At 41.5% G+C, this 19,125-nt stretch overlaps 1 protein-coding gene across 25 annotated transcripts in view; it reads left to right on the top strand.

The window, feature by feature from the left end:
• DLGAP1 (DLG associated protein 1) overlaps positions 1 to 19,125 on the top strand; it is a 1,139,806-nt gene that overhangs the window by 1,094,940 nt on the left and 25,741 nt on the right. For all 25 annotated transcript variants that reach the window (XM_049901330.1, XM_049901331.1, XM_049901332.1 and 22 more), the window contains one exon: positions 13,673 to 14,094. In XM_049901330.1, the coding sequence (XP_049757287.1) occupies positions 13,673 to 14,094 (422 nt within the window). The remainder of the gene's footprint in view (positions 1 to 13,672; positions 14,095 to 19,125) is intronic.

Raw genomic sequence — 19,125 nt, 5'->3', positions numbered from 1 at the left:
CTGCAACCAAGGCCCTCGCACCTCACCCCAGGGAGCGACCTCACAGACATCTGCCAAAATGAAGACATAGAGCTGAGGAAACTCATTGCTACTCTCACAAAAAAGTCCTCAAGAAGTAAGGGCTTATTAATGGTGTGCCAGTGGGACTTCTGGGTATAGAGAGAGTGAATTATTTTTATTTAGAACCAATCTTGTTACAACAAATAGTGTTACAATTAAATATCTTCCCATGGAAGATGTTTGTAAGTCCTGTTTCTACATCATTGTTTTAAGTAACATCTGAAATACAATCTAGAACAACAAATGGTTGGGCAATTCCTTGATGCTCTTTATTTTGGGACTTGACCAGTAGTGTACATTTCAAAATACAAATGTGCTTCTCTTCCATCCCAGGTGCAGGATGAGAACCTGGTTTTCTGGCAAGATTTTCATCTTTCCAATATATGTGGTTGTATCAAAAATGCATTGATTTATGTTTATAGCTCCTTTTTTTCTCAAATTCTTTTATTTTCTGAGTATAAAGCAATTATCCTCCTGCATCATTATAAATCTGGGGGGAAGCAGATCTAATCTCAGATCAGAAGGCCAATGAAAAGAAAACATCAGATGAACAGCTTGCCTGGGTCCCACTGGAAAATAAGACCTGAGAACCCAAATAATTGGCTAGGAATCTGAAAGGTAGCTCGTTCTGTTGAGCAGATGCGTAAGATGCTGTTTCTCCTTACCACTTGCTGTCGAGTCTGACTCATAGCGACCCTATAGGGCAGAGTAGAACTGCCTCATATGGTTTCCAAGGCTGTAATATTTACGGAAGCAGACTGCCACATCTTCCGCATGCAAAGCAGCTGTTGGGTTCAAGCCACTGACTTTTCGGTTAGCAGCCAAGCACTTAAGCACTGTGCCACTAGGGCTCCTTAGACACTGACATTTTCCCTGGGAAAGTTATAATAAACTCTGGGTATGCCCCCCAAGTCCAGGTGGGCAGGGAATCAGCAAGCAGGATGATTCTGCCTCACTGTACAGTGGTTTGGCGAGGTGTCTGAGCACATACTAGGTGGGTACTATCTGCCTCCTAATGATGGTCTAACAGTGTGGGAGCATTCACAACCCCTCACCATTTGGGCGGAGGTGTCTCACAGGCAGTGGTATGGGCTTGCTTCCCACTGTTCAGCAGGTCGTTGAGTTGCAGGAGGGGAAGGGCAGGGCAGGCCGGCGTGGTGGCAGGCCTAAGCACCAGTGGCACTCTAGCTGCAGTAGGGGCTGGTGGGATGTGTGGGGAGGTGGCCTGGAGAGCTAGGGTGGAGTCAGAAAGAAAAGAGAGAAGAAAGAGAAAGAAAATATGGCAGCATAGTGGGAGCTAATGGGTGGAGGGGAGGCAGACCCTAGTGTCAGTGGGAAGGCGGGAAGGTGGCATACAGGGCTAGGTCGGAAAGAGAAAGTAAAATAAGGAAAGAAAAGAAAAAAAATTGTGGCACAGTGTAGGCCTTTGAGTAGGGGAAGGGTGGACCTGGGGGCTAGTGGAAAGGGAGGGGCGGTGGCTTACCTAGACTAGGTAGGAGGAAGAAAGAAAATAAGAGAAAAAGAATAGTGGCACAGCAGGAGCCAGAGGATAAAGACTGGGCAGACCCGGGGTGGCAGCAGGAAGGGAAGGGAGATGGTGTATGGGGCTAGGTGGGAGGGAGACAGAAAAGACAGGAAAGAAAGAAAAAAAAAAAAAGAGGAAAAAAAATGCTGATATGCCAGGAGCCAGGGGATCAGGGTGGGACAGACCTGGGGTAGTGGCAGGAAGGTGGGAGAGGTGGCATACAGGGCTAATGTAACCGGACGAAGGTTCTTGTCCTGTCCTATTAGCTGACCAAAATAAGATGGATGCCACACCACCAGTTGCAAGGGAAACAGAAAGTAGAAATTTATTGTCTGCACAGACAAGGAGCAGTGTGGGGTCTAGCGAACATAAGGCCACGTGCTCGCTGTCTGAGGGGGTTGGGGAACTTTTTATTTCCAATGGCATCTAGGGGTTGGGTTTGGTGCCCAGAACTCTCCGCCCTCAGCCCTCCCATGCCCACATTTAGAGGTCCAGATGTTGAGTCATGTTGGTGATGTTTAGGTCCAAGGACAGACTGAGGACACAGCTCTTCAGGTCCTGTGCATACACCTAAATCTTGGTTCACACATGCGCAGGATTCTGGTACCAGATTCAAACTGTGGTTATGGCCACAGCGTGGTCGGGCCAAACTGTAGTTAGAAGCTGTGACTTGGCGAGCTGTGAGAGGGACGGGGAACCTCGGTGGAGAGTGAGGAAGTCTTGGCAGAGGCTTCTCTAGGTGGGAAGGAGTAACGAAAGGAAGACAGAAAGAATAAATGGCAGCATGGTGGGTTCTGGCAGGTGGGTGCAGGGTGAAATCTGAGGCTAGTGGGAAGAGAGGGAATGTGCCATACAGGGCTAGGTGTGAAGGAGAACGAAAACAAGAAAAAAACAATTGCAGTGTGGCAGAACAGTGAGTGGGGGTGAGGCAGACCTGGGATCCAGCAGGAAGTGCAGGATATATGGGGCTAGAAGAATAAATACAAAGTAAAAGAAAGAAGTAAAAGCTGCATGGCTGGAGGAGAGGTGGTTGGCCCAAGGGAGGGAGTGCTCTATTGTAGACCCTGGCAATGGGGGCTGCCTGGATGGGGGCAGGGGGTTGGAACTACTCATCAGAAAGTTAAGGGGTGGAAAAGCCTATTTATCTGGTTACTGGGTGATTTGTCTCCTGTTGGGAGCCCTGTGAAGTTGCCGTCCCATACTCCCTGTCTGGGGTCATTGCTGGCTGTGTTTCAAGATGGCCACACTGTGCCATGTTATTTGGCAGGGGACCTCCACTCTGTATCTCTCCTCGTTGTCTGTTTTCTGTCAGTTTCTTCATCCAGTCAGTATTTGATCTAGTTCTTTATCCCTTCATTTGATGCTTAGGGTTCCAGGATTGGCATTTGTATCTGTTTTACTTAGTTTTTCAGGTTTTTACTGCACAGGGACAGCGTGGTACATCTGTCTAGGGTGCCATGTTGACCCCACCCTCCACAAATGACATGTTGGGAACTCCACCCCAAGCGTACTTTTTTAAAAAAAAAAAAGTTTTAGTAAAAATGTATGTAACAAAACGTTTGCTAATTCAGCATTTTTTACGCTTACAACTCAGTGACATTGGTTTTGTTCATAACATTATACAATATCACCACTGTCCTTTCCAAATGATTCTACCACCATTAACAGAACCTCAGTGCCCCCTGAGCTAAGATTCTTCCTTTTCTCCTCCCTCCCACCCGTGGTAACCACTAATAAATTTTTGGTCTCTTTTTTTTTTTTTTATACATTTGCCAGAAACCCTGGTGGCGTAGTGGTTAAGTGCTATAGCTGCTAACCAAAGGCTTGGCAGTTCCAATCCGCCAGGCGCTCCTTGGAAACTCTACGGGGAAGTTCTGCTCTGTCCTGTAGGGTCTCTATGAGTTGGAATCGACTCGATGGCACTGGGTTTGGTTTTTTGGTATATATTTGCCTATTCTAGATATTTCATGTAAGTAGGATCATATAACATTTGTCCTTTTGTGACTGATTTATTTCACTCAGCATAATGTCTTAAAAACATTATCCAATTCATTGGTATAAAGTTGTTCATAATATTCCTTTAATATTCTAATATCTTTAGAATTTGTAGTGATGTCACCTCCCTCATTCTTCATATTGGTGATAGGTGTCTTCCCTGCACACCCGCCAGCACCAATCAGTCTGGCTAGAGGGTTATTAATTTTATTAATCTTTTCAAAGAACAAGCTTTTAATTTCATCAGTGTTTTCTATTGTTTTTCTGTTTTATATTTCATTGATTTCTGCTCTATATATTGTTTTCTCTATTCTGTTAACCATGGGCCATATTTGCTCTTTTGTTTTCCGTTTCTTAAGGTAGAAGCTGAGCATTGCTTTGAGACATTTATTCTTTTCTACTACTGGTGTCTAATGCTATATATTATCCTCTTAGTACTGCTTTAACTAAAAAAAAACTACATTCCCTAAATTTTGATATATTGTGTTTTCATTTTCATTCAGTTCAAAATACTTTCTAACTTCTCTTTTAATTTGTTCTTTAATCCATAGTTACTTAGATGTGTGTTATCTAATATGATGGTTAAGGTTGGGTGTCAACTTGGCTGGCCAAGATTCTCAGTGGTTTGGAAGTTATGATGTAGTTTGGTAGCTATGTAATGATGTAATCCCCTCCATAATGTGTTCTAATATAATCACCTCCATGACGAGATCTCTTTTGAGCAACCAGTCAGTTGAAAGGGAGTCTGCTTGAGGGTATGGCCTGCATCCAATACAGGTGGAGTTTCTGGTAAAACTCTTCGGCTTTTGCTTGCTCTGGATCCTGTAGCTGGCTCCTGTTCACCTGACCTCTGGTTCTTGGGACTTGAGCTAGCAGCTTATCTACTGCTCTTGGGTTTGCCAGCCCCTGCAGTTACATGAGTCAGGAGAAGCCTCCAGCTTGACCCAAGAATTTGGAACTTTTCAGCCTCTACAACCACGTGAGCCATTTCCTTGATATAAATCTCTCCACATATATGTTTATATGCTTCCCTGGTTTTGCTTCTCTAGAGAACCCAGCCTAAGACATCTAGTTTCCCAGTCTTTTAGAATTTTAAAAATATTTTTCAGCTATTGATTTCTATTTAATTTCAACATGGTCAGACAACATACTTTGTCTTATATCCTCTAAAAAAAAGTTCTTTGAAATCTGTTTTATGCTCCAAAATATAGTCAATCTTGATAAATGTTCTGTGAGTACTTTAAAAAGATGTGTGTTCTGCTGTTTCTGAGTGGAATGTTCTATAAATGTCAATTAAAAAAAAATAGAGCAGGTTAATTGTTGAATTCTTCTGTATTCTTTCTGATTTTCTGTTTACCTGCTCTATCAGGTACTGAGAGAATGATGGTGAAATCTCTGACTGTAATCGGAATTTGTCTGTTTCTCCTTGTAGTTCTGTCAGATTGTGCTTCATGTATTTTGAAACTCTCTTCTTGGATGCATAAATATTTAGGATTCTTATGTTTTCCTGATTAATTTACCCCTTTATTATTAGTAATACCCCTCTTTCTTCCTGATAACATTCTTTGTTCTGAAATCTACCTTACGTGACAATATAGCCATTCCATCTTGTTTTCAATAATGTTAGCATGGTACATCATTTTCATTCTTTTACTTTTAAACTACCTGTGTCTTTATATTTAAAATGCGTTTCTTGTAGGCAGCATATATTTGAGTCTTGCTTTTGAATCCCATTTTACAACCTCTGCGTTTTAATGGGGGTACCTAGACTATTTACATTTAATGTAACTATTTTTTTTTTTTTTTATTGACGTGCTTGGGTTTAAGTAGGCCATCTTACTATTTTTCTTTTACTTGTATCTCGTCTTCTATTTTTTTCTTCTTTGTTTTGGATTAATTGAATATTTTTTTATGATTCCATTTTATTTCCTTTGTTGGCTTATTAGCCAAAACTCTTCATTGTATTTCTTCCTATCTTTGTTTTTAGTGGTTCCGTTAGGTTCCTTTAATTTATCGCAATCTACTTTGAAATAAAATTGTATCACTTTATGGATAAGACTGTTTCATCAGTATTTCTTCGCTTGCATTTCTCCACTCCCAGCCTTTGTGCTATTTTAATCAAGCAATTTACTTCTACATATGTTATAAACTCCACAATATAGTGTTATTATTTTTGCTTTAAACAGCCAAATATCATTTTTACTGTTGTTTCAATTCATAGCAACTCCATGTGACAGAGTAGAATGGCCCCTTAGGGCTTTCTTGGCTGTAGTCTTTACAGAAACAGATCGCCAGGTCTTTCTCTCAGAGAGAGGCTGGTTGGGTTTGAACCACCAACCTTTTGGTTAGCAGCTGAGCACTTACCTGTTGTTTCGTATATTTTGTCACTTTTTTTGGTTGTTGCAGGTAGGAGAGTAAATCCAGCCCTTCTTGTTCTACCTTGGCCAGAAGCAGAAGTTGTCCGTATAGGTTTTTATTTGGCCCATAGCCAGGTCAAGCCCTGTATTTAGTACCACTCTCTGGTTTGGAATGCACTAGAAAAATACCAGAGCCAAGGGAAAAAAAATAGAGCATTCCAGCCAAAGATTGAAAGTAGCTTTACCTTTCTAGCTCTAAAATAAAAAGTTGGATGCAATCAGCATCAGTAAACTCTTTTAGGTCTAAGTTCTCTGGTTCAGTGTCTTGGCAGTGTCTCCTTAGTTTTAGAGTGGCATTATGTATAATTGGTGACACTTCTTTGAGGTCTACTCGTCTCCTGGGCCTTTTCTTGCTGCTAATTGTCACATTTCTCTGGTTGCTGTACTTCCATCCTAATCTCTAGTTCAGAGGAAAATCAGCCAGAAACAAGAGAAGCTATGGACAAGTATGTGGTGCAAGTTCTAGCCTCCAGCCGTGTTCCAACTCAGCTGCCTTTCATAAAAATAGAAAGATATTTGTAATGTATTTTGGTATAATTTATAAAGTAATAAACTTTGTTCTTCACAACTGAGAGTGTTAAGGGGAGATAGAAGTTTTGAAAACGTAAACTTCTTGTTTATTTATTGAAATTGTCAAAAGATCTGTCTTTAGTGGCTGTATAGAGAAGCTACTTATCTCACAGCATTTTTCTAGGAAGAGAACTCCAGAAAGTTATTTTTATGGTACATATATGTTTAATGTGTACCTATGTCTTTGTAAACTAGTTCTTAACTGACTGGGATCTTTATCTAGAGATCATCCAAGCAGGAGTCAATGTTGCTACAAGGACTATTTGCCTTCAGCCTCCGGAGAATTAGAGAAAAATTTCCTAGAATAAATGGGTGGCAAACCACTTTGTGGTCTCTTTTTCTTCCTCACCAGCTCTCTTCATACACATTGTTCCTCTGTTAAACAGGTGAATTCGGATAACAGTGAATGTCTAGAGTACGGTTCATGTGTTAGGAGGTGTGTGTATGCAAAGGGAAAGCCAGGAAACTTTCATTTATGTTGGTGGGATAAGAATGGGAACAGGTAAATATTGTGAGGATTTGCATAAAAGCCTCTGGTCTCTCTCTCTCCTTTTTAATTGTGGCAAAAATAAATATAATAAAACATTTGCCAAGTCAACAAAAATTCCGTGTTTATGTGTACAGTTCAATGACATTGATTACCTCCATCATGTTATGCAACCTTTACCACTATCCGTTTCCAAATTATTCTACCACCATTAACAGAAATGCAGTGTCCTCTAAGCAATGACTCCCCTTCCCCCCGCCCCCCGCATCCCTGGTAATCACTAGTAGGGTTTGCTCTCTATGTATTTGCCCTTTTCATGTAAGTGAGATCATACAATATTTATCTTTTTGTGACTGTCATCTCACCAAGCATAACGTTTTCAAGGTTCACCTATGTTGTAGCATGTATCAGAACTTCATTTCTCTTGATGGCCGAGTGGTATTCCGTTGTCTGTATATACCACATTTTGTTTATCCATTTATCTGTTGTTAGTAGACATTTAGGTTGTTTCCACCATTTAGCTATTGTGAGTAGTGCTGCAGTGAACATTGGTGTACAGGTAAGCCTCTGGTTTTTCTTATCGCCAGTCGATATACTGTAGCCACGTCCTTCTTTCCTCTTATACTTTTTACACATTAAGCAATAATACTCAGGTTCCCAGGGTACACTTAATGCTAAGGAGGAAATTCTGGCATCAAAGTATGCTTGTGAGTGACCCCTGCCATTCCTGCAGGCCTGTGACTGCAGAGATGGAGTCATAAGTGTTGACGGAAAACGTTGCTAATCTATTATGAGAGCTGCTACCCGTTTCTAGAAATGAATGCATCAGTAAATAGAATATTAAGTTTTTGTTTTTTACCAGAATTAGCTCTACTGCCTTTTGCATTTCCGTAAGTAACGCAATTCTGACTTTTTAAAAATCTCTCTTGCTTCACACATTAAAACTGTGGCTTCGTGACTGGGTGGAACAAGCAAGTGAACAATAGCATTGTTTCTCTTTTAGCACAATGTCAACTACTATGAAGAACCTCTCTTGATCAGAAGTCCCTTAAATATGTAAACATTTGGGCTTTTAGTGATTTGTTTCTTTTCACCCAAGCAGGATGTTAAAACAAAAAGCCAAAATCAAGACAGCATCTTCTGATAGCCAGTTTAGTTACCGCAGACTTGGAACGGGCTTTGGCGGTCAAAAACATCCCCTTCTTGCCAGCCCAGAAACCTTGAATCAACCCCACTCCTCACAATTTCCTTCGACTACCACATAGCCTAGTACCCATCCTTAAGAGTATACTTGGCAGATAGTTTCTTTTCTTTGCCAGGTTAACAATGCCATGACCTAGTCAAATAGTTCTTTATAGTACACCTGAGTTTTAAAGGTGTGGCATTCATGCACTTCAAATCTCAAAAGCATGAAACTTGGCATAATTCCTGATACTTTTCTTCCTCCTTCCTTCCTTCCTTCCTTCCTTCCTTCCTTCCTTCCTTCCTTCCTTCCTTCCTTCCTTCCTTCCTTCCTTCCTTCCTTCCTTCCTTCCTTCCTTCCTTCCTTCCTTCCTTCCTTCCTTCCTTCCTTCCTTCCTTCCTTCCTTCCTTCCTTCCTTCCTTCCCTTCTTTTCTTTCTCTCCATCCCTCCTCTCTTTCTTTCTTTCCTTCTTTCTCTCTCTTACTTTCTTTTTTCCTTCGTTCCTCCCTTTCTTTTTTCTTTCTCTCTCTTTCTTCTTTCCTTTCTTCCCTCGCTCCTTCCCTCTTTTCTTTTTCTCTCCTTTCCCCTTCCTTCTTTCTTTTCCCTTTCTTGCCCTTCAGTTTCCCTTTTACTTCCTTCTTTTTCCACCTTTTTATATTTTTTGCAAGTAAATTTAGCTTACAGAAAGAAAATTGACCACCTGACTCGCAAATCTAAAAATCTATGTCCAAAAGTGAAACTCAGTAAAAAATAGTTGTTAGTGAGACCTCTCAGGTTTTTGTTAGTTACCTCAGGGTCAGTAGCCAAGGAGTGTGACCTAAAGCTCAAGTTGCTGAGGTAAAGCAGTTCCTTCTGTGGCACTTTCAGTTCCAGGGTGTTTTGTGGAGACTCCCAGACAAGGTTCCTATAAACAACAGCCCCTCAAGGATGTTAGCACCTGCCCAGTGGCATGCTGGGACCCCTCAGAAGCTATCAGATAGCAACAAGCCCACTGCCTTTTTTCCATCTCCCCCCTTTCTTTTATTTGACACATGCATTACAATTATTTAGAGTAGAGAAAAACTTTATGGAAAAAATCAATTCTATCTTCCTTTGCTTAATAAGATTTCCAAGCAAGACAAAAATGAGCATGGAAGATTTAAAATATCCAATGAATGCTTGTTTTGAGATAGCTTTAAAATCTGTTGATGGGACAATGCTAACCACATGCAAAAAGAGTTCCTTCCAACTGAACTTTAGAACAAGGGTTATATTTCTCCATGTACTATTCTAATTTGGAAGTTGATCTGACAAGAAAGAGTCAGCCTCTTTTTTAGGACAATTTTATTCTTGATCTCAGCCTCCCCTACGCCTTTCTTTTGACCTATCTTTTATTTTATATAATGAGACATCTTGGGTTTTAAAGAGTGCCATTTCATGAAATGCCAAGATGGTTGCACTTTTGAAGGGTAGCATTTTCAGATCCCACATGTATTCAACCTTGACTGAGATTTAGTGGAAAATGTCTAACGGATCCTATAAAGAAGGAACAGCATGGGGCTACTGTTGCCCATTTTGAAACTCGATTTAGCCCTGAAAAGCATCCGTCATGAAAATGAGAGGGACAAAGACGGTAACCAGAGACGACAGCATTCTGCGGCAGAGGAGCTGAATCAGGCTCCCTGAAACACGTTGATGACTGGGGTCTTACACAGCAGAGATTTGCAGTTCCAAAGCATGTGTGTTACAAGGACACTGGCTGGGCTTAGGTTGCGTCCACGACTCACTGTGTTTAACAGCAGCCCATCATTTACGTAGACAAGAGCAGGGCAGGAAGCCTCAGAGGTAACAGGCAGCATGGGAATTGAGCCTCAGCAATTTGCCACCTATGTGTGGATTTGTAATCTGCTCTACAGAAAAGTGGGAAAGAGAGGTTGAAAATCCTCTAATTAGAAATAGAAACTTGTTTCATAGAAGGAACACAAAGCCACAGCAGAGGGGAATGCTAGCAAGTGACTTCATGCTCGCTGTTTAGAACAGACCAGGTATTGTGTTCCATACTGGTCCATCCAGTCTTTGGTTTCATGGTTTTCTGCTCCTGAGGCCAGAATATTGGCTGCTGCTTTTCAGAAGTTGTAATCATTACACACTGTGCCTGTAGGGTATGAAGGGTGAAGAGGCTTCTGGACTAGAAATTGTAGCTTCAGAAACAGCAAGCCACTGAGTCTAGCTTTTCAGTTTATACCATCAACCCTCAAGGGATATATATATTTTTAAATACAGAAACTTATCTAGTAGCCGATTCTATGTTCTTATCAACATTTTAAAACAGCAATAACAACTCGATTGTACCCTTCACCCAGAAGGAACTTTTCACATGAAAGACATAAAATGGTTTGTAGAGCAGAACATTCTTTGAAAGCACTGGGGGAAGAAAGCACTTGCTTAAGGAACTTAATTGATAGAAACACGGCAGCTTGGACAGGGTTGCCTGAGTTCAAAGGCACCGCTTTTAATCCCAAACCATTTTAATTTTACTTAACTTTTATTTCTTTCTGGGTGACTAAACTGGAAACTTCTATTAATCTACTGCCAAGTCATTTTTCTTAAGAGGGTGGATACATTTACAAGATCCATAGCCAGGAGCCGCCTGTCAGGAATGTTGGCAGTACGGTTTTGTGTAGATAAAACAGAGGCACAGGAAAGCAGGTCATTCTGTTTTCCATGCGGAGCAGAATCTGTCTTTGGCAAGTTTGCTCCAGTAGAAAACAGTAAGCGCTGAGCACTCCTCTAAGTTTTGAAATGTGATGCCTCTGGCAGTACATGGTCTTGGAAAGTGGTGCTTTATGTTTTTATAGTTGGGATTTCTTGTCAGTAGAAGAGCCAGAATGTCAACAGTTGCAAGGCAAGGCATCCCATTAATACAGATTCAGCTGGAGAGAAAGCTCAGCTTCAGGAGGTGACATTTAATGTTTGGGGGATGAACAGGAAGAATGCTGAAACAGCCTATGGCAGCCAAGAAATTAGTGGTTGTTTGAAGAACCATTTCAGTGTCATTGCTCATACAAGAGACCTGTAACATTGCTTTCAGACTTTCACACTACATGATTTATTTGGGGGCAGGGACCCATTTGAGAGTTAAGGAACTTACAACAGTGACTAGATATAATACCTTCCACAGAAATGATTTATTAAAAACAGCAAATAGTTAAGTGGGCCAGTTTTGGCCAGTCTGCCTTTATTAAGTGAATGGCCAGAGTCACAGCCTATTTGATCATTTTGACTATCCTAATAGCAAAGACACTTGAGTCCCTGAGTGGCACGTTCAGCTACGCTTGACTACTACCTGAAAGGTTGGTGGCGAACCCACTCAGAGGCATCTTGGAAGAAAGGACTGGTGATATGCTTGCAAAAAATCACAGCCATGAAAACCCTATGGAGAGCAGTTCTACTCTGCACACATGGAGTCAGCATGAATCAAAATCGACTCAATGGTTTTTTAGGTCGTTTTAATAACAGGTACAGATCAATACTTCAGCCACTTTTATTCTTGATATTTCTCCTCTGGGGGAAAAAAGTGGATTTATTGAGATGGCTATAATCTCTCCTTTTTGTTACTCCCAGTCTGTCAACCATCTTGGAAATAACTACTTGCCTATATTGTTCTGGCCATTCTTTTTTTTTTTTTTTTTTTGATGGACCAGAGTATTACTTTTAATTGACTTTAATACAGTGATCCAGGATACTTAAGAAAAAGATATAGAAACCGGTATATTAAATGTATGGACATTGTTTAGTGCACTATCCTTTAAGGCTGGTGCTATTTAATGAGACATTAACTGAAACATCAACTGGCAAGTGAACCATGTTAAATTAGCAAAATCAGGAGATAGTCAAGAAAATGAAATTTCCCCCTTTGGTAGATGAATGTGAACACTAAGCACTTACAGGAAAAAATGACTGTTTTTTGCTGAAGGGTTGGGAGAGGTTCTATTGGGTGGTAGAATTTGAGCCGGATATGGAGGTTTGAGGTTGGATAGATGGGTGGATGGATGGATGGGTGCGTGGGTGGATTGACTGGTGGATGAGTAGATGGATAGAATACGGACAGAGAGAAAAGAAGAAGGAAGAGGACCCTGAGGTTTTCTTAGGGGCTGCTCATCGAGCCAGAAAGGCGATGTCCTGAAGAAAGGAAAGTAAGATTAACAGACGAGAAAGGAAATGAAAAGTTACCTTCCACAATGCCTCCAGCCATCAAGTTAAGGCAGAAAAAAATGTCTGAGCATCCGCCTTCTTTATCCCCACAACTCTGGCTTGTCAGTTTTAACCTGCAGCTTCTAGGCCTATAACACAGAACAGTTAGAAAGGAAAAAAGCTGTCTGGCAAGAAGAAGGCAGGTGAAGGCTGTCTTTGTTATTTCGGCTTCTTGGTGAGTTCTGGAAGCACAGAAGTGTGTCCAGCTCTGCGAGATGTACAAAGCAAGGTAACTCACATGGCTGCTGTCTGCAGCAGATTTACAGGACTTAAGTTCTTCTGTCATTTTTCTGCCTGCTCCGGGGACCAGGGAAGCTTTTTGTTTTTTTAATCACCTCAGGCTCACACTTTCCCTCAACCTTTTTCTAAGAAAGAATTTACTGCTTCTGTGTTCTTCCCTATCTGGCCCACCTTCCTTGTATGGATCAACCAGAGTGTATCAGGTCCTTTCGTTGAGCAGCACTGATCGTGTTAGTATCCATGTACAATATGCTCACATTGAGTCTGTTAACAGGTTGTCTTTTATCACCTCGGTAGGAAGACTGTGAGGAGGAAAATCAAAGGCAGGGAAGTACAGTATTCAAGAACTCTAGACCTGTAAGCTGATTTTTGCGCTAAAGGCTTTGTACCATGTTATAATGATGATCAATATGATCAAAAAACAGGTGAACCCTTTCCAGGGAAAGGAGTTGTGATTTTAAGAGAAGCCTAATGAAACCTTAGTTTGCTTTTAGGAAGTCTTATTTGGTAAGAACTGCTCTTAGGAAAATGTGGTTATGTAGGAGTTTTGGGGTTTTTTTGTTGTAGTTGTCTTTTTTTCGTCCATTTCTCGAAAAATTAAACAGACTAAGATAAATTTGATTACTTCCTTACCCATTATCATCCTGAATTTTAGGATTCAGGCCACCTCAGATTTGGGGAGGAAGTTGGACATTGGACATTATGTATACTGGCTTGGATAACTATACACTTTGTTCCACCGCTAAAATTTCTTTAGACATGCTTGCAAAGCCTCCATATTGAACAAAGACACATTTGTGTTCTTTGTATCAGAGCTAGCATGATCAATATGTGTCATCAAGGGTCTACCTCCAGCATACTGAGGAGATGAGACCCCTCATGGTCACACCCAAGGTACAAAGAATGTAGTTTCGCTTTAAGAAGTATCCCTAAGCTAAATCTCCTTTCTCTATTCTCCCAAGCTTCCGCAGGTTCACTCGATCCAACAGTGTGACCACAGCAGTACAGGCCGACCTGGACTTCCATGATAATCTGGAAAATTCCCTGGAATCTATAGAGGACAATTCATGTCCCAACCCAATGGCCAGACAGTTTTCCCGGGATGCCAGCACCTCAACAGTTAGCATTCAGGGCTCAGGAAACCACTACCACGCCTGTGCAGCAGACGATGACTTTGACACAGATTTCGACCCCTCTATTCTGCCTCCCCCGGATCCTTGGATTGACTCTATCACTGAAGATCCTCTTGAGGCTGTTCAAAGGTCAGTGTGTCACCGAGATGGCCACTGGTTTCTAAAGCTTCTTCAGGCAGAGCGAGACCGCATGGAAGGGTGGTGCCAGCAGATGGAGAGAGAAGAACGGGACAACAACCTGCCAGAGGACAGTAAGTAATGGCGCTGGCACCGCTGCGCCCATGGCTCGGGCTGGGGGTAACTTTGTGTTTTTAAACTTCGTTGTTATCTTCCCTGTCAGATTTACTTGTGTAGCCTTGCGATTTCTCACCCCAAATTGGAACTTGTAGAAAAGCTAGGCAGTTCCAGCTAGCCATCTGAATGCCTGGTGTTGCTCAATACAAAGACACCGACTGGACAGTCGTAACACCTCCCTTAGCTCTAGATGGGAATACAAAGCTCAGCTTGGAGCTAGTCTCATGTTCCTACCATAGTTCCTCTTCCCCAGATGCTCCTGAAATACTGCTGATACTCAGGAAATTACAAATGATTCTAACTAGCTTCAAGGTACAGAGATACGTGTGTATCAGGCATTTAAAATATTTATGGTTTTGTCACTTTCATTGACATACGGTAGTAAGACAAGGCTAATACGTAGAGACCAGCAGAGGCCCATCCAAACCAAAAACCAAACCCAGTGCTGTGGAGTAGATTCCGACTCACAGCGACCCTATAGGACAGAGTAGAACTGCCCCCATAGAGTTTCCAAGAAGCGCCTGGAGGATTCGAACTGCCGACCCTTTGGTTAGCAGCCGTAGCACTTAACCATTACGCCACCAGGGTTTCCACACAGGCCCATACTTGCTTATATTCTCAAGCCTGGTGAGCATGCACGTTCTCTTTTAGGTTTTTGGGGAGGCCAGGGGTTGTCTAGAGAAATAGATTCAATAGGGTATGTAGAGAGAAGGAGAGAATGAGTTTTATTTTCAGGCATTGGCTTTATGATTGTGGGGGCTGGCCAGCTGAAAACCCATAGGACAGGAGGCAGACTAGAAACTTCAGCAGGATGCGTATGTCATACTCTTGAGATAGAATCCCTTCTCTCTGTGAAATCTCATTATTTTTGCTAGGGCCTTCAACCAATTGGATGAGGCTCCTCACATTATCAAGGGTAATTTTTACTTAGACTCAACTGGTTGTAAATGTTAATCCCATCTACAAAATACCTTCACAGCAACATCTGGACTAGTGTTTGATCAAACAACTGGGCACCATAGCCTAGCCCAGTTGGCATATAAAATTAACCATCACAGGGGGCAAACCTTCAGCCATTAAAGTAATTAACACAAATTCCAATTCAATGCATTAAAATAAATGATCTTTTCGAGGCCTTGTATACCATTGTGTTCAAACATTGCCTTCAAATAGCAATTCTTACTGATAACTAACAACAACAAAAAAAACAGATTATCTCAATTCTGAATCAAGTTTTAACACATTTTCAATAATCTCAAAATTGGAATATAGTTTATAATCAGTGTGTACTTTAATGTTCCCCCCCTCAAAAAAAAAAAAAACATTATTAAAGTGATAGTGAATCTTCTAATTGATGGTATATTTGAATCAAAGAAATAGTGGTAGGCATTAGAGCTTGCCTTCGCGGCTGTATGGGAACTGCCTAGAAAAGTATTGCCATGATGTGGCTCTTTCGACCCATTTGTATAACTACTATGTAACTTTGTATCACGAAAATTTACAAACATGAACAAAAAATAGAGAGTTTAATAGAATGAACCTCCACATGCCCAATCACACAGCTTCAACGATTGGCCAGTCTTATTTTTCACTTTCCCCCATTTCTTGCTGTTATTTGTGCCAGAGTATTTTAAAGACAGCTAAGGCATTGTGTCGTTTCACTGTGCAACTCACACTCAGGACATTTTCAAAAATATAACTAGCATGTACTATTGTCTCTAACAACAACAACAACAATTTCTCAATAATTAGACCTACAGCCTACTATACATCTTGTTAAAAAGACTTCACTAAAATAGACCAAACAAGTTGTGTCCAGGAGCAGTGAACCTTTCCATAAAGGATGTGTTTTTTATGAAAATTAAGCCTGAAAAACAGGAGTTAGCAGGTTATGGGATTTCCTCTTCATGTCCACTGTCCACACACAGCTCCTTCTATGCTTACTCCTGCTTGAACTCTAGCAAACGGCCAACTGGTTTATTTGTTGCCTTTATGAGCAGCTTGGAAAATTAATAAATGTGTATCTGTAAATTTCCTTTTGCTCTTTCATATTTTGAGTGCAAACAACTTAGCATTGTAAATTTCCCTGACATTTCCTCCTACCTGTTAGTCCCATGGTGGACCTTAGTGGTACAGTGGTTAAGAACTCAGCTGCTAACCCAAAGGGCGGCAGTTCGAACCCAGCAGCCACTCTTTGGAGACCTCATGGGCAGTTCTACTCTGTCCTATAGGGTTGCTATGAGTCAGAATCCACTCGATAGTGACGGGTTTGGTTTTTTTTTTTTTTTGGTTGGTTCCACAGCAGAATGAGCTGTATGTCTTGGTAACAGGTGAATGAAGCCCACTGGGCAGCAGGGGTGGTGTTGGTTGGGCCAGTCAATTAGAAAATCTTAGGAGTGGCATCTTCTTATTCTCCTTTCACCTGTGGGTGTACCCAGTGTTTATTAGTTCTTAAGTGCTCAGCTGCTAACCCCAAGGTCAGCGGTTTGAACCCACCAGCTGCCCCGCAGGAGAAAGATGTGTCAGTCTGCTTCCATAAAGATTACAGCTTTGGAAACCCTGTGATGCAGTTCTACTCTGCCCTGTAGGGTCGCTATGAGTCAGACTTGACTCGACAGCAAGTGGTAAGGAGAAACAGCATCTTACGTGGCTGCTCAACAGAACGAGCTACCTTTCAGATTCCTAGTCAATTATTTGGGTTCTCAAGTCTTGTTTTCCAGTGGGACCCAGGGAAGCTGCTCATATGACATTTTCTTTTCATTGGCCTTCCGATCCGAGATTAGATCTGCTTCTCCCCAGCTTTATAATGATGCAGGAGGATAATTGCTTTATAGAGACTCAGAGAATAAAGGATTTGAGAAAAAAGGAGCTGTAAACATAAGTCAATGTATTTTGATACAACCACACATATTGGAAAGATGAAAATCTTGCCAGAAAACCAGGTTCTCATCCTGCATCTGGGATGGAAGAGAAGCATATTTGTATTTTGAAATGTACACTACTGGTCAAGTCCCAAAATAAAGAGCATCAAGGAACTGCCCTGCCATTTGTTGTTCTAGATCGTATTTCAGATGTTGCTTAAAACAATGATGTAGAAACAGGACTTACAAACATCTTCCATGGGAAGATATTTAATTGTAACACTATTTGTTGTAACAAGATTGGTTCTAAATAAAAATAATTCACTCTCTCTATACCCAGAAGTCCCACTGGCACACCATTAATAAGCCCTTACTTCTTGAGGACTTTTTTGTGAGAGTAGCAATGAGTTTCCTCAGCTCTATGTCTTCATTTTGGCAGATGTCTGTGAAGTCGCTCCCTGGGGTGAGGTGCGAGGGCCTTGGTTGCAGAATAGCCAACCTAACTAGGGGCGAGGGTAGTTTTGGTGCTTTGCTTTAAGGTACCCAAAGGAGCTGACTAGTCTTAGAAGGCGAGTATGCAGTGAAACCTTCTTCACTGGGGAGTGGCTACCTCTGTAGTGTGAAACGTATTTTAACATCAGAATTCCTTTTCTAATTAAAAAAAATTACACCAAATGCCAATAAACACAGCAGGAAGAGCAGTGAAGCTGTTACAGGTCGTAGGAGAGATGGGGGCCCAGAGTCCTGTTTGCTGAGCCTCTTCTCCCCTCCCCTCCCCCAGCTAAGGTCCCTGACGACCTTCCCCATTCCCTAACCCCCCACATCCAAAAAACCCTCAGATTTCTAAGAACACAGTTTAAAAGCCAGTGACATATATGAATTAGTGAAAAGTCTAAATTATTTTAAATATTAAAATTATTAATTTTTGAAATAATTTTAGATCAAACTGCTAAAAGAGTTTGGAGATCAATGCCCTTTATACATGCTTTTAAAATTTACAAAAACCATTCAAATTAGTACCATCTTATTCAGATCAGTCCATCTAGTTTAAAACATGGTCTTGCCCTCAAGCCTCAGCTGGGACCTCACCTCCCAGAAGTCTTTGTGAAATGCCTCCCCCTCAGCCTGAATTCAGTGTGGCTCCTTGATGCTTCTGAAACCCTGTCCATTTTCGTATCAGGTACCTCTGGTAATATTTGATGACAGTCTGTGTACCTCCTTTTCTTACTAAAGTATGTGCCCTCAGAGGGCAGAAATCGTTCCTGCCGTAATCATCTTCAACTCCCAGCACCTCTCACAATGCCTGGTGCATAGTAGGGGATCAGTGAGTATGCAGTGAGTCCTTGTCTTAGGCCGGGTTTTCTAGAGAAACAAAACCATATATATACATATATATATTTATATATCATGGAGCAGTGGTTAAGAGCTCGGCAGCTAACCAAAAGGTCAGCAGTTCGAATCTACCAACCGCTCCTTGGAAACCCTATGGGGCAGTTCTACTCTATATATAGAGTCACTATGAGTTGGAATTGACTCAACAGCAACAGGTTTGGTTTTGGTTCTAAATGTATACATATACATATATAAACACACGCATATATACACATACACATATATACATATATATGTATTGTGTGTGTGTGTATATTATATATATGTATTTTGTATGTATATATAGAGAGAGAGGTTTACATCAAGGAAATGGCTCACACAGTTATAGAGGCTGGAAGATCCCATGTCCGTGGGTCAGGCATCAGGCTGGAGGCTTCTACTGATTTATGGAGCTGCAGGTGTCAGACAGCAGTCTGCTGGCTCAAGGCTGTGAAGGCTGATGAATACAGGATTGGCGCATAAGATGGCAAGCTGCTGGCTCAAGTCCCAAGACCTGGAGCCAAATGCAGGATCCAGAGCAGAGAAAAGCCAGCAAGCTTTGCCAGAAACCCCACATATATTGGATGCAGGCCACACCCCCAGGGAAACTCCCTTTCCACTAAGTGGCTGCTCATAGCATATCCCATCATGAAAGAGATTACATTATATCAGATCTCGTCGTGGAGGTGACTATATCATTCCATAACTGCCAAACTACATCATAACTGCCAAACTGCTGAGAATCATGGCCCAGCC

This window comes from Elephas maximus, chromosome 11, assembly GCF_024166365.1.
Source record: "Elephas maximus indicus isolate mEleMax1 chromosome 11, mEleMax1 primary haplotype, whole genome shotgun sequence".
Lineage (NCBI taxonomy): Eukaryota > Metazoa > Chordata > Mammalia > Proboscidea > Elephantidae > Elephas > Elephas maximus.
This window is presented reverse-complemented; position numbering and strand designations above follow the sequence as displayed.